The 14,366-nt window shown below is 45.6% G+C and overlaps 1 protein-coding gene across 1 annotated transcript in view; it reads left to right on the top strand.

The window, feature by feature from the left end:
- ttn.1 (titin, tandem duplicate 1) overlaps positions 1 to 14,366 on the top strand; it is a 147,589-nt gene that overhangs the window by 26,977 nt on the left and 106,246 nt on the right. Inside the window, exons 40-58 of the mRNA XM_062564885.1 lie at positions 3,171 to 3,449; positions 3,673 to 4,239; positions 4,440 to 4,721; positions 4,797 to 5,075; positions 5,157 to 5,438; positions 5,519 to 5,797; positions 5,881 to 6,168; positions 6,299 to 6,577; positions 8,293 to 8,583; positions 9,208 to 9,507; positions 9,840 to 9,965; positions 10,171 to 10,453; positions 10,541 to 10,724; positions 10,957 to 11,037; positions 11,640 to 11,907; positions 12,631 to 12,702; positions 12,974 to 13,030; positions 13,699 to 13,842; positions 14,181 to 14,270. Of these exons, the coding sequence (XP_062420869.1) occupies positions 3,171 to 3,449; positions 3,673 to 4,239; positions 4,440 to 4,721; positions 4,797 to 5,075; positions 5,157 to 5,438; positions 5,519 to 5,797; positions 5,881 to 6,168; positions 6,299 to 6,577; positions 8,293 to 8,583; positions 9,208 to 9,507; positions 9,840 to 9,965; positions 10,171 to 10,453; positions 10,541 to 10,724; positions 10,957 to 11,037; positions 11,640 to 11,907; positions 12,631 to 12,702; positions 12,974 to 13,030; positions 13,699 to 13,842; positions 14,181 to 14,270 (4,431 nt within the window). The remainder of the gene's footprint in view (positions 1 to 3,170; positions 3,450 to 3,672; positions 4,240 to 4,439; positions 4,722 to 4,796; positions 5,076 to 5,156; positions 5,439 to 5,518; positions 5,798 to 5,880; positions 6,169 to 6,298; positions 6,578 to 8,292; positions 8,584 to 9,207; positions 9,508 to 9,839; positions 9,966 to 10,170; positions 10,454 to 10,540; positions 10,725 to 10,956; positions 11,038 to 11,639; positions 11,908 to 12,630; positions 12,703 to 12,973; positions 13,031 to 13,698; positions 13,843 to 14,180; positions 14,271 to 14,366) is intronic.

Raw genomic sequence — 14,366 nt, 5'->3', positions numbered from 1 at the left:
CATTCCAGTTAAACAGCTTCACATGGCCACGTTCTTATCTTCGGTCCAGGAGAGACAAAAGATCCCTGAGCAGCACTCTGAGCGCATTCTCAGCCCCGAGGTTATAGAGCTGCGGTTAGCAACAGAGCAGGTATCTAAAGTCATGTCGGCCACTTCTGAAGAGGTCCTCCCCTTCGGCATAGTGAGGGTTGAGGCTCTGACGGACCGGAATCTGAAGCGTGGGAACACACTGAAGGAACCTAGGCAGCTTGTTAGTGGTCACCATGTTAAGTCCACTCTGTCGATCCTCGATGCCGCTTCAGATGTAACCCAAAGGCCAGAGGAAGAGAGGGGTTTCAATGTCAAAGAGGGGGTCAGGATTTTATACTTGGCTCAGTCTGAAGGGCAACTAGCAATCACAGAGAGACACTCTGAGCCTCTGCAGCCTTTAGATACAGCCACCCAGCCCCTGATTGACAAAGAGCACTCCAAACCGGCGGTAGCACCAGTTAGTGAAACTACAGTGTCATTATCCAAAGAGCAGATGTTTAAAATACAACGACCAGAGCAGGAAAGGATCTCCTTTCAGAAAGACGTGTTTTATAAGTCAGCTGTAGCTGCTGAGGAGAAATACAAGCTCCAAGCTGAACAGGCAGGACACCCCCCAGGTTTAGCCACTAGTATGTGTCTGGAGCCTCAGCACGAAGAGGAAAGACTCTTGAATCTGCAGGTTATCAGTGAACAGGATGTTTTACAGTCTGAGGGAAGATTCAGCAGCGAGAACCCTTCTGCAGAGCAGGCGGAGGGCAGGATGAGTCCCACTCTGTTGCATTCGGTGACTCAAGAAGAACAAAGAACTACAATTTGCGAGGCAACCTCAGAGTTCGCAGCAAAAACCGAAGCCACAATGGTTCGGTTGAAGAAAGAGTTAGCGCCGACAAAATACGTCCAGTCCATTAGTTTAGTATCAGTTCTACCGAAGGAAGGTGTACTTACAGTCACTAAACCTGACCAACAGATGGCAAATCAGAAAAAGGAGAAGACTAGAAGGCATGCAGCTACCTCAGAAGAAAGGAGGGTGATTGCGGCAGATTCTCACAAAGATCTGCATGTGTCGGTACCCGAGGTTTGGCCACAGTTTCGCACTGAGCCCAAGCCTTCGAGTATCCCCACGGTCTGCTCGCAGACAATGCAGCTGCAGAAGGAGACACCTTTCATTATTGATGTCCAGCAGCAGCGAGCGGTGGTCCAGCAAGAGGACTACTGGAACCTCATGCATTCCTTGAATGTTACAGACACCCATAGCCTCGAGGAGGGTCACGCTACTATCCTTAAAATCGATGAGAAAATCCAGTTTGAGACCAAAGTTGAACCTCAGCTTCCAAAAAGAACAGTTTTTATAGAAAAGAAGGCTATTGCCAATGAGAGCTGCACCATTTTAGAAGCCGCAGAACAGGACTTTGCAGTCCAGATCCAGGAAGGCCAGTCAGTCCGGCAGTCTGTGCTGCTTGAGGAAAAGCAGGTAATTATAGGAGAACAGTCCAGTGAGATACATAAATGTGGCGGCTCGACTGTCAGCATTGTAATGCAGCCCAAAGAAATTCTGTCTGTTCACGAGTCTCAGGACACTCTGACTCTTCCTAAAGAACTCCACTTTATAATGCAGATCCCCAAATTGTCCAGTGTGAACATCCGCCGACAGCTCAGAGATGCTCTTCAGTCCGCCGTTGCCAGGGATCCACCGGTGTTACTAGCCAATGTCGTGGGAGGGTTACAGGCAGTGGAGGTTCAGGAGGTTAGGGTTCAGAGAGAGCCCAGACAAGCCACGGCCACATATCTGATCACAACCCAGGGAGCCCCTGTGGAGATCACTCTGTCTTTTGAAGGCCAATACCATCAAACAGCAGGCCTCAGGTCTGAACTCCAGGCAGCTTTACATGCAATGGTTTTTCAGGAGCAACCAAGTCTTACATTGGAGCTCCCGGGCACTATGCAGAAGGACCAGCCTCAGAGGGCACTGCTCGGCTCAGCGCCCTCCAAAGAGGTACTGTCATCTGTGGTAGAAACCAAGATGGTGGCAGAGACTGCAGTTGTGTTTCCTCCTGCTGAATCTCAGTCTGTGGTATTCCCAACTGTGACGTCCTTCCAAAGCGCATCGGTTCATAGTCGGCCTGAGATCTGTGAGTCCAGGCAGGTGAAAGGGAATACCGGGGCTGCTGAGGTGACTACCATGGCGCCTGTGGTTGACCTTCCTGTTGAGCATTGTGTGGACATATGTGTCCGCAGCGAAACCAGAGAGGAGTTTCTCTCCGACAAAATCATGATCAGCGAGTCTTCTGACTGTCTGGTAGATTATCCTGCTGTCATTGATCCTCTGCAGGATGTTTGCACTGAGGAAAAGAGCATGGTCTATTTTACTGCCACAATTAAGTACGTCACCGAAGTCACCTGGCGTTTCAATGGCCAGCTGGTGACATCTGGCAAAGAGTTCAGGTGTTCTAAAGATCAGGACACATTCACACTATTTATCGACAAAGTTGTGAAGGAGAGGCATCAAGGAGAATATGTCTGTGAGGCCGAGAATGAAGCCGGTAGGACGACAACGTCGGCACAACTCACTGTGGTCTCAAGAGGTTTGATAATGGACAATTCTTTGATATCATCCACTAACCTCACACCTTGTTAGGATTCTGATTTCTGCAGACCTCAACCAAAACCTTAAACCTTAAATGTTCTTGATATAGAATTGTTGTGTTGAATGTGCTTGATATTCATCATTGGACAAAAATAAAAGAATGTCTTTTAAGGCATCTTTACTTATTTTTAAAGCTAAATAAAATTTTGATGTTTAAGGTGTTGTGGCATCCACTTCCTTCAAGTTCATACATTCCTCCAAATGCACATCTCCCCTTTATACATCCCTTTGACTTCATATCTTTAGATTCCATCTCTTATCATTCCTTGTCCTTTGGTTCTTTGCATGCTTTCTCTCCTTTTCTTACCACTCTTTCAACACCTAAAACCATTTTTCTCCTCCACAGCTACATCAGAATAACTCTGTCACTTTACATCCCAGGTTCACTCCTCATTTCCACCTCCAGCAGAAACATTTCATGTTGCTTCCACTTCACCTACTTCTGTTTATTGACGTGGTCTTTTCTCCTTTCCTTCCCTTCCCCCCCAACACACAGTAAAACCTGTGTTCAGACACCGGATCGTCCCGATAGAGATCAACATTGGCAACAGAGCCAAGTTCGAATGTGAAACTGAGGACGCTCCAAATGTGAGCTTCAAGTGGTTCAAGGACGGAAACCCCATCAAAGATGGTGAAAAGTATAGGATCATCAGTCGCTTCAGTGCTTCCTCACTGGAGCTTCTGAGCCCAAACAAGGACGACAGCGGTGAATACACCTGCAAGGCATCCAATCAGCACGGTGATGAAGAATGCTCTGCCTCTCTCAGCGTGACAGGTAGGAGCAATGCATGTTTTCTTTGTCTACGCTGGTTGTGTTGGGAGCTGTTTTTGGTTTCTCTTTCCTTCATAGGATCGTCTTCTGCTGGTTAAAATGTAGTTAACTTAATCTGTTTGTTTGTGAATTGCTGGTTTGTTTTGCTGCCGGTTTCTCTTTAGTTAAATCAACAGGGTACAACATATTACCACTAATGTGTCTCTGTTTTTCTTAACTCTCATAGAGCACTGCCCACCTGCCTTTATAACTAAACTTCAGCCTCAGATTGTGTATGCTGGAAAGAGGGCAATAATACAGTGTGTAGTAACAGGATCTGCTCCACTGGATGTTGTCTGGCTCAAAGACAACCAGGCCTTACCCAAAGAGCCTGCACACTACCAAACCTCGTGTGACAAAAATAAGCACACTCTTGAAATCCCCAAAGTCAAGCCGGCCGACGGGGGGCTTTACGTGTGCAAAGTTTCAAATAATGTTGGGACCACCGAGTGCAGCGCGGAGCTGCGTGTCATTGACCAGCCCAACTTTGTGAGGACCCTGGGTCCCGTGGCGGCCGTGGTTGGAGCTCCTTTGCAACTGAAGTGTCAGGTAGATGAGGACACTGGAGTGTCTGTCTCCTGGATCAGAGATGGTAGAAAGGTCCACCAGTCTCCAGACTGCAAACTGTCTTTTGAGGATAAGATGGTCACTCTTGATATCCTAAAGACCACACTGAAAGATTGTGGGAATTATGTGTGCACAGTGACAAATGACGCTGGGAGTGCAACTTGCTCCACCTCGGTGAAGGTTCAAGGTAAGAGCTGTTTAGTTAATTTTCCTTGCTGCTGCAGCATTTGAAGACTGTAAAGCAGTACTGAAAATGAACGTAAAATTATTCTGTCATTTCTCATTATGGTGTAAATGCTGCTTCATCTTTAACCACTTCTCTTTCAATGCTGGGTTAATCTTTTCTTTGACTTCATGCTAACTGTTCTTAACCACACACCTCTTCAGAGCCGCCAGTCTTTGTGAAGAGGCTCGAAGCCTCCACAGTGTGGAAGCAAGGCAGCACTGCCCAGCTCCAGTGCTCCATCAAAGGCTCCCCCGAACTCCACACCTGCTGGTTCTTTAACGGCAGCGAGTTGTCTGCCAGTGGCAGACATGAGATTGGGCTAAAAGATGGTGTCACAACTCTTGAGATAAAGGATGTCATGTTGAGTGACAGTGGGACCTTTACCTGTGAGGTTCTTAATGAGTCTGGCTGTGAAAGCTGTAGCACTAAAACAACAGTGAAAGGTGTGTAGACTTAGACCATTAGGGTAGAGAGGCAAACATTCAACCAGTCTAACTGAGCTGTGTGTTCCCCTTTAGAACCGCCTTCTTTCACAAAGGAGTTAACCTCCTTAGAGGTGGTCAGAGGATCTATAGCTCTACTGGAGTGTGAGATTGCAGGCTCTGTGCCGCTTAAAGTGGTCTGGAGAAAGAATAAGAAACACCTGTCTGCAGATAAGAAGTACAGGATTGTGTCACAGGGCTCTCTGACCTCTCTGGAGATCCACTCATTTGAGAGTGCTGACATTGGAGAATACGAATGTGTCATATCAAATGAGGTCGGGTCCGCAACCTCAAAGTCAGTGACTAAACAGAAAGGTTAGTGTTCAAAGAGATACAGGACATTAGATCTTGTTCTACTCCTGCCTACTGTTTACATTGGTATCACTGTGGTTTCAGAGCCTCCTGTGTTCTCAAAGAGGGTCGAGAGTGCTACGGCAGTTTTGGCTAATACAGTGAAACTACAGGGGACCCTGAAAGGCTCAGCTCCCATCACCATCAAATGGATGAAAGACTCTGAGCTGCTCAGAGATGACGATCCTAACGTCAAAATGATATTTGAGGGCAACGCGGCTGTAATGTTATTCTCATCTGTCCAGATAAAGCACGGCGGCAAGTACACTTGCCTTGCCATCAATGAGGCTGGACAACAGAAATGCGAAGCTGTCTTAACAGTTCAAGGTTAGAACGTAGTCATCTTTGTAAGAACTCTTTCTATAATGTAGACGTTCCTAACCTCTAAAATTCCTGTTTTATTATAGAACCTGCTAAGATATTAGAGAAAGCAGAGTCAATCAGTGTGACTACGGGAAATTCTGCTACGTTGGAGTGCAAGATTTCTGGAAGCCCAGACCTTAAAGTGAAGTGGTTGAAAGACGGCAAGGAGATGATCAGTGGCCGTAAATACAAGATGACCGTCAAGCAGAACACTGCCGTCCTAAAAATTCTCTCAGCAGACAAAGGAGACACTTCAGAGTACACAATGGAGGTGTCCAATAAAGTGGGGAAAGACCTGTGCACATGCTCAGTCACTGTTATAGGTTAGTTTGAGCCCAGGATACATTTTTATTAGCACCCTAGAGGAGCGGCTCTTGGTTTATGTTGTATATATTTCATCTCACAGATCGAGCCATTCCACCATCCTTCACTCGAACTCTAAGGAAAGTGGATGCGAGTGTTGGTAGCAATGTTATCTTGGAATGCAGAGTTGCTGGATCTCAGCCGATTGTGGTTTCGTGGTTCAAAGACCAACAGCAAATCCACAGTAATGGCAAATATCAACTTGATTTCAGTGAGATCACAGCCTCTGTTTCCATAAGAGGCCTTGAGCAAAGTGATGGTGGAGTTTATACCTGCCGGGCCTCTAACGACGCTGGAGAGAAAGAGACCAGCGGTACTGTGTCCGTCAAAGGTCAGAGGGGTTGAAATGCCTAATCTTTCATCTGAGATCAATTGGGAATCTAACGGACATATCACAAGTGATCAGATGTTATTGAGAGGATTTGTACATGAATGCTGTTTTTCTTCCCGAACCACTCCAGAACCTCCTGTCTTCACGATGAAGCCTGAATCCCAGGACGCTTCACAGGGATCAAATGTTGTCCTAAAATCAGCCTTTACAGGATCAGCTCCTCTGATTGTCAAATGGTTCAGAGAGGAGAAAGAGATCACAAGTGGAGGCTCATATTTCATAAAGAAAGATGCCTCTTCGAGTTCTCTGGAGCTCAACTCTGTGAAACCCAGTGATTCCTCCGAGTACATTTGCCAAGTGTCCAATGATGCCGGGAAGGTGGATTGCACCGCGGTCCTCTTTGTGAAAGGTGCATTTCATTCTTTCTCTTTAAATAAGCTGAAGTGTTGTTTTCTTCACTTAAACTCTTGTGTTTACTGTACCGGTTCATTTACAGAAGCCCCAACATTTAAAATGAAGCTTAAGCCTTCACAGCTGCTGAAAACTGAGCGACCTCTCAAGTTGTCCTGCAAAGTGCAGCGAACCCCAAATTTGAGCGTCAAATGGTTCCAGAATGACTCTGAGATCTCCTCAGACCTCAAACACACAATGTTCTTTGATAGCTTGATACCGAGTCCCCAGGTAGAGAACTGCTCTGTGGAGGATAGCGGAGGGTATGTCTGCATAGTGTCCAGTAAGGCCGGCACAGACCAGAGCAGCAGCTCAGTTGAAGTGAAAGGTCGATGATTCCAACTGTCAAACACATTCAACATCAACCTAACTGGTCGATTAAACTTTAACTCTGAGAGAACAAAACATAGAAAGTACACAAGTATTAAGTATAATCACTAAGGAGAAACTTCTGACAATAGGACGTATTGCAGAGAATGACACTTCAATTTCTCTGGGGTAAAGCCCTCATGCCAGAATTTATGTTGACATTTTTCACCACCGTGTTCAACTGAGAAGTGCAATACAGTGGAAATAGTCATTATATTTTTAGACTTGCGGGCCAATTAAAAATTGATGGCGGGTCGCAGTTGGCCTTTCGGGCCGTAGTTTGGACACCCCTGGCCTAATGAGACCAAAAGTAATCCGCTTATCTGGTTCACCCCCTTTTGAAATCAGCTGCTTCCTCAATAAAAAGCTGATCACTAGCATCAAAAGGCATAAGATCAGTGTTGAAAACAACACCGTCACTCTCCAAATCTCATGCTGTGAGACCGAAGACGCCGGGTGATGCTAAAAGTGAACAGTCAAAACAACACTTACATCCAAGGTTATTTTTCGACAAGTTACCCGGTTGTTTGTGTCTCCTGATCCCTCACTGGTTTCTTTTCCACTTGGTTTCTCTTTAGTCTTCCATCTGCATTTTTAAGAAAGCTGAAACTTGTACATATACATTGAGCTTTAATGTCCACATGACCATTTAGATCATGCGGACAGTGGAACTGTGTGAATCGAGAGGTATATAAATACTGCTGGCCTCGACTGGAAGGAAGTGATCAGTGTCCCTGGTTGTACCTTGTGAATGAGAAGCTGCCTGGGAGTGCGGTGGCACTCTCCACTTATCAAAACTAAGCCAGTGATATAATCAGGGATCCATCACTTTTGCATCTAACCCTTGTCACAGAAGCAGCCCGCTTCATTAGAAAGCTGCAAAGCTGGCGTTTATATTCGGGTTTGCCGGCATCCAAAGACTGAATGTAAGCTGGAGGAAGGACGGGAGGCCCCTCTGGGCCAGTTACCAGTACAAGGTGAAGAATACAGACTGCAACAGCGTCTTGCGCCTCGGTTGCTGTTTAGGACTCTACACTTGTGAAATAATGGAGAAGGCGCTGACTTCTAGACTAGAGGGTTAGACTAGAGTGTCTACGTAGAAGAAGGAAAGCAGAAGGAAGGGAAACGAGGAATTCTTAGAAACGCCAGTTTGTTCAAAGTGAGGATATTCTGTCTGTTTGCTTTTGGCGGTTTCAAATGTTGTCTGGCAGTCTTTGATGTTCCGCTGCAGGGACAAAGGCCCGGTGGCCTAGTGAATGAAGTCCCAACCCGGCCTTACTCTTTTCTCTTTGTCCCCACTTACAGAGCGCAAAGTGCCTCCAAGCTTTACCAAAAGGCCGTCTGAGTCCATGACGGTTTCAGAGGGTAAGACAGTGAAGATGGAGGGCCGGGTGTCCGGCTCCCAGCCGCTGGAGGTGACCTGGTACAAAGACGACGAGGAGGTCCGTGGTTCCGACAATTACGAAGTGAGCTTCACAGACAACATGGCGGTGCTGAGCGTCAGAAACTCCAGTTCCTCAGATGGGGGCGTTTACACCTGCAAGGCCTCCAACGAAGCTGGAGAAGCTTCCTGTCGGGTCTCTCTGTCCATCTCAGGTATGAGTGGAGGGCTTTTCTTCTTCAGCAATGCTAACAACGTTAGCATCTCTGAGTTTGATTTGAAAAAAAGACTTCTGTGAGCTCGGCTCACAGAAACCAGAAAACTCCAGGTGTTGACTCCAGGTTTTGATAAATATTAACACACTAATTGATGACAAAAATTAAGATTTGAACTGATTGATAGAGGAAGTCTACTTGTCTCACAGACCTTCTGCTGAAACTGGATATTCCTCCACAGAAACCATTCAGATGTGAAGTCACAGGAATTTAAACCACGTTGCTAGGCATCCATCAGAACTGGTAGTTAATCTGTGAGGTGGATGGCTCAAACATAACAGCCTTAAATGAGCAGTCCCAATGTGGTGTAGAGTTTTAATACATTAACCACATGATATGTTTATTTACTTAACATCATTTATAACGTATTTCAGGCAAGATGAGGTTGAATCTAAGAGGTTGAGGTTATTTCTGCGAGAGCAAGTTGCTTTTGATGAATTATTGTAATTTTCATTGAACTTTTATGAATTGTAGTTTTTGCACCTCTGACTCTAAAAGCTGATGTCATTGAGTGTTAAGGTCTAGAGAGCAAGTGTCTATAGCTGCTTCCCCTCCTCCTTTCAGAAGCAGGCCAGCCTCCTGTGTTCGACGTCCCTCTGGAGCCTTTGACGGTGAGCGAGGGTGAGAAGTTGAGCCTGAAATGCGTGGTCAGCGGTTCTCCTCCTCTCACCATCCAGTGGATGAAGGACAGGAGGGAGCTTAAGTCCAGCGGAAATACCAAGATCATGTTTGAGGGCGGGGCAGCGTGTCTGGAGGTCAGCCCGGTGTCCATGAGCGACGGTGGAGATTACCTCTGCAAAGCCAGCAACGCTGCCGGCAGCAGCTTCTGCAAGTCCAGGGTCATGGTGAAAGGTGACGGAAAAGGTACCTTCTTACATTAACAGTTTTTTGGGCCACTTTTTTGCATTATAGACCCGGTTATACCTAAAGAGAAGCTTTTGGCTTATTTTAGCTTTTATTCAGATGAACTCTGCTCCTCCAGTTGATGTTCAGACCCAATGAGACTGATACCATCAGACAGAAAGTTTAATTCACTTAATTACATCTTGGGAGAAGCATCTATATTTTGAGCTCTATCTGAGCCAACAAATGGAGTTTAGTTTGGTACTTTTTATCTTTCCTTGTTGGTGTTGGGTCAGTGTTTTTTTTTATCAGTGGTATTGAGCTACCGGACTCACCACCATGATTTGTTTCAGATAAAGTAGCAAAAACTTCGCCCAGCGAGGCTGCCGCTCCTGTGGCCCCTGCTGCTGTGGCTCCAGTCAAAAGGCTCGACAACCTCTTCTTCATCGAGGAACTTCAGAACATTTCTGTGACAGAGAGTAAGTTGACCACTGGAGGACGCATGTCCTGGCTCATCCGTATATGTATTCCTTAACTCATCAGAGAAAGCCGTCAATCATCACTGACTCGATCTGGATCTGAAGTTTGTAAAGTTTATTGTGTTATTAAAAGAATAAGGAGCATACAAGTTGAAGGACATGAGGTTCACTCAGATCACATGTGGCTCTTTTTCTTTCTCCGCAGAGGGCACCGCAACCTTCATCGCCAAGATTGGCGGTGACCCGATTCCCAGTGTGAAGTGGATGAAGGGGAAGTGGAGGCAGATCACCCCCGGCGGCCGCATCTCCATAGAGCACAAGGGCCAAGACGCCAAGATGGAGATCAGGGAGGTCACCAAGTCCGACTCCGGCCTCTACCGGTGCGTCGCAACCAGCAAGCGCGGAGAGATCGAGTGCAGCGCAGAGGTAGATGTAACCAAGAAGGAAGAGGCGGCCGGAATGGGAGACATTCGGACTAGGCTAAAGAAGTAAGACGGAGACAGAGTTCTTGGGTAGATTTTAGGGTCTTTAGGAAGGATGACACCGGATCCGATCATCTTTTTTGTATTCATCAGGACTCCATCGAAGCAGAAGAGTCCCAAGAAAGATGAAGACCTCAACATTGTGGAGCTGCTGCGAGGTCACGACCCCAAAGAGTATGAGAAGATCCTGCAGGATCACGGCATCCACGACTTCCGCGCCATCCTGCAGGCAGTGGAGTTCCTCAAGAGGGAGAAGGAGATGGAATCCGGAAAAGTGGTGAGAGAGAGAAACCGCCGGAGGTTTGACCGATCCTCATGATGAGGGACATTTATTTAAAAAGGTAGCTGTTTCCAGTTTTTATGCTCAGCTAGCTAGCTGGGTGTATGTTCCTCTTCACACAAGTGTATAAATTAGTTTACTGTTTCCATGTCATAAGAGGAAGCATACTGTAGTGTTATTGTTGGACTGAGGCACAATATTGTGAGCTAACATGGTTTTCCCGCTGCAGGAGGTGGAACATGGCGGCCGGGTGGAGGAGGAGGACATGACCCGACTCCTCCGGGATCTGGAGGGACGCGTCTGCACAGAGGTACCCGACAATGTCTCACCATCAACATTCAGATCCTGGATCACATCCTAGATCCTTGACAGGGAGCGTAGAGGCTCATTTAGGGTTGCTTCCATCACGGGGGGAAAAGACATAGGAGATGTAGGACGTCTGTCACAAGGGCTTTAATGTCCACAGACAACAAACTGTAGTCCCTCCCTCATATTTCCTTCATGTCCTCTTCATATCTGATTCATGTCCCCTTCATGTCTCATTTATGTCTCCTTGATTTCCCTTTTCATGTCCTTGTCATGTCACGTACCCTTCATGTCTTCACTGTCTCATGTGGGTTTTATGTGATTTGAGATGCAGACCTGCAAGTTGGGGCAGAAGAGCTCCTCCACTTGGTAGTCACATGTATCAGATGGAGACTTATGGCACAATGCTCTAAACAGAACCAGAAGTGGGCTATTTTAACTCCTGGGTGGCTAAATCCATGCACTGTGCTTTAAAAGAGTCCTCCTCCTATTATAAGGTTAAAATGACTGAATATGATTTATTTATACATCGTGAATACTCTCATTTATTTTCTTTGAGCCCCTCAGTCTCCAGTCTGGAGTTTAAATCGGGTCTTGAATCCTCAGCCTGTCTCCGTGATCGAGGACATCAGCGACCAGACGGCGGCAGAGAACCAGATCGCCGCCTTCGAGTGCCGGATCCGGATCAACTACCCGGAGATCAGCCTCACCTGGTACAAAGGCACCCAGAAGCTGGACGCCGGAGACAAGTACGACATCAGCAGCGCCGGCGAGCTACACTGTCTGCGCATCAAGAGCTGCCAGGCAAAAGACCAGGGTAGCTACCGGGTGGTGTGTGGGCCGCACATCTCCAACGCCAAGCTCACCGTCACAGGTCAGTCCGTGTGTCCTCTGTGTCTCTACCAGCTACAGAGACCTGTGACCTCATAGAACCTGCTTGTTCTGTGTTTCTCTCACTGCTCCGGCTCTCGGTGGGTAACCCTGACGGTCTGCTCCTAGCAGATCACATTCCGCTCACTGAAGTCCATGCCATTGTCTCGTGGTACAAAAACTCGCAGGAGCTCAGGGAAAGACCCAAATATTCTTTATTATTTTATTAGATAAAACAAATTAAATTGACATGAGCACATATGTGTGAACCTTCAGACGTCACAGACTCGTCGCTCCTTTTTCAACAAGCTTCTGCTGTCGAGGCAGGGGAGTTGATGACCAAACCATAAAAGGCAGGAGTTCATGTCTGTAAATAATGATTTACTCCTAACGCTTAATGATTCAGATTTTAATGTCAACGGTAAATTAATAACAATATTCTCATGGAGTCACTACCCCTCCTGCGATTTATCTTCATATTTTTTGGTCCTTTACGATTTTATCTTCATAAGAACATGTTGGTCCCTGATGGTTTTATCTTCATAAGAACATGTTGGTCCTTCATGGTTTTATCTTCATAAGAACATGTTGGTCCTTCATGCTTTTATCTTCACAAGATGTTGGTTCTTTTTTAGTCCGTCTCGTTGCTGTGTTTCTTCACTAACATTGTCTTATTTGCTATGAATTTCCTTCGTTCCTCCTGTCTCAGCTCACTTTTGTTCCTCAGCAGAAGAGAGAGAACCTGTGGGGGAATCAGTAGAGAGGACTCAGGTGCAGACCATAGAAAAAGTCCCAGCAGGTACAAATGCTCGTCCCTGCTACAGATCAACGCTGCTTGTAGGCGGCATGTTTGTTTCCAGCATAACTGCTTCTAGGAGCTTCTTTTTCTGTGAAACTTTATATGTTTTTCCTGTCTCGTCTGTGTCCCTCATGTTGATGTTTCTTTGGCTCTTCCTCTTATTCTTCAGCTCGTAATAACCCTCAGCTTTGTGTTTGATAGTCGGAAGTAGAAAGTAGGAAGTAGAGCTCAGCCTTCAGAGTTCTAATGTGAACTTTCTTCATCTTTCAAGTTCCTGAGGTTTACAGGAGTCCAGATGGGAAACCTGGGGCTACGCCTCCCGTCACAGGTATCTGCTCACCTCTTCTTCTTGGCACCACCTCCTGTTTGTCCTTGATGTACTTCCTGTTTTGTTCTTTTATTCACGGACCTGAATGATGACGGATTCTTGATGTTGTGGTCAAAGTGACCTCCATGATAATATTTTAAAGAACCTCACATGAAGAAGCTGCATCTCAAAGAGCTGGTCCACACCAGAAGAAGAATGTCATGTTCATATCAAAAGAAGAAGAACGTAACGTTCATATGAAATTAGATTATTATTAATCTTACAGTCATTATTGGCCCACATTATTTATTCTTCATCAAAATAAACACAGATGTTTACAGTCTTTATATGTATTTCCTATTGTCTCAATTTTCATGAATACTCCAAGAATTTATAGGATTCAAAAGGACTATTTACACAATATTTCCATAGAACATTAGCATACTTCATATGCTTGTAATGCAGGTATTTTAGATTCACATTTCTCTTCCTGTCTGTTTACTTTTGTGTCTTAAATCTTAGGTGAGCTCGCTACGATCGAAGCAAGTTTTTTCTTTTCATCTTTTTCGTCTCTTTCTGTTTTCTTGTCTTTTGCATCATCTTTTTTGTCTCTTTCTGTTTTCTTGTCTTTTACTCGCCTCTTCGAAGAAGCAGTGCTCTTGCTGACTGACAATAACATTTCTCTCCAGTTCTAATGAAACCAGAACTCGAACAAGAGAAAGTGAGGGTTCATCTTCAGCCAAAGACTGAGTCAGTTCCCCAGAAACAGAAGCCTGAATTGATGCCTGAACCCGAGGCACCTCAAGTGGAACCTGCAAAGAGAAGACCAGCAGGTAAAGTAGTTCTGCTAGAAGACACCTTCTGTTTGTTGTTGTGTTTCTTCTCTACTAACCTCTTCACACTTTGTTTATTGTATTGTATTTTCTTTGTATCTAACCGTTTAAAGGTTCACAGTGTTTGTTTTACATTCAACTGCTCAACAATCTGAGTAGTACGATAATGCTGCACTGTAATAACAATAATCTTATCATGGATGTAAATGAAAGCTTAATGTTGTGTCTCATCTTTTGGTCTGTGATGACACGCGATATAAACCAATTGGATTGGTTTGTACTGTTTTAGGCTTAGTGGTTACCAGCAAGTTATTAAACATGTCCGATGCTCTTTAAAGCTTTAGAACTACCAGAACCAGAAGAACCTGTACTTCAGCCGACAGCACCACAGGCTACCCCACCCAAGTCTGATGCTGTTCCAGCTGAAGGTATTGCAGCCATTCTCCTCAGGTTTCTTTGTTCTTTGGTTGTATGTCTGTGCAATGTTTTGTTATGTGGAAAGTAATCTTTCAAAAATATCTTTG

The sequence above is a fragment of the Pungitius pungitius genome, chromosome 10, assembly GCF_949316345.1.
Source record: "Pungitius pungitius chromosome 10, fPunPun2.1, whole genome shotgun sequence".
In the NCBI taxonomy this organism is placed as follows: Eukaryota; Metazoa; Chordata; class Actinopteri; order Perciformes; family Gasterosteidae; genus Pungitius; species Pungitius pungitius.
Note: the sequence above shows the minus strand (reverse complement) of the source record. Positions and strands in the feature narration are given on the sequence as shown.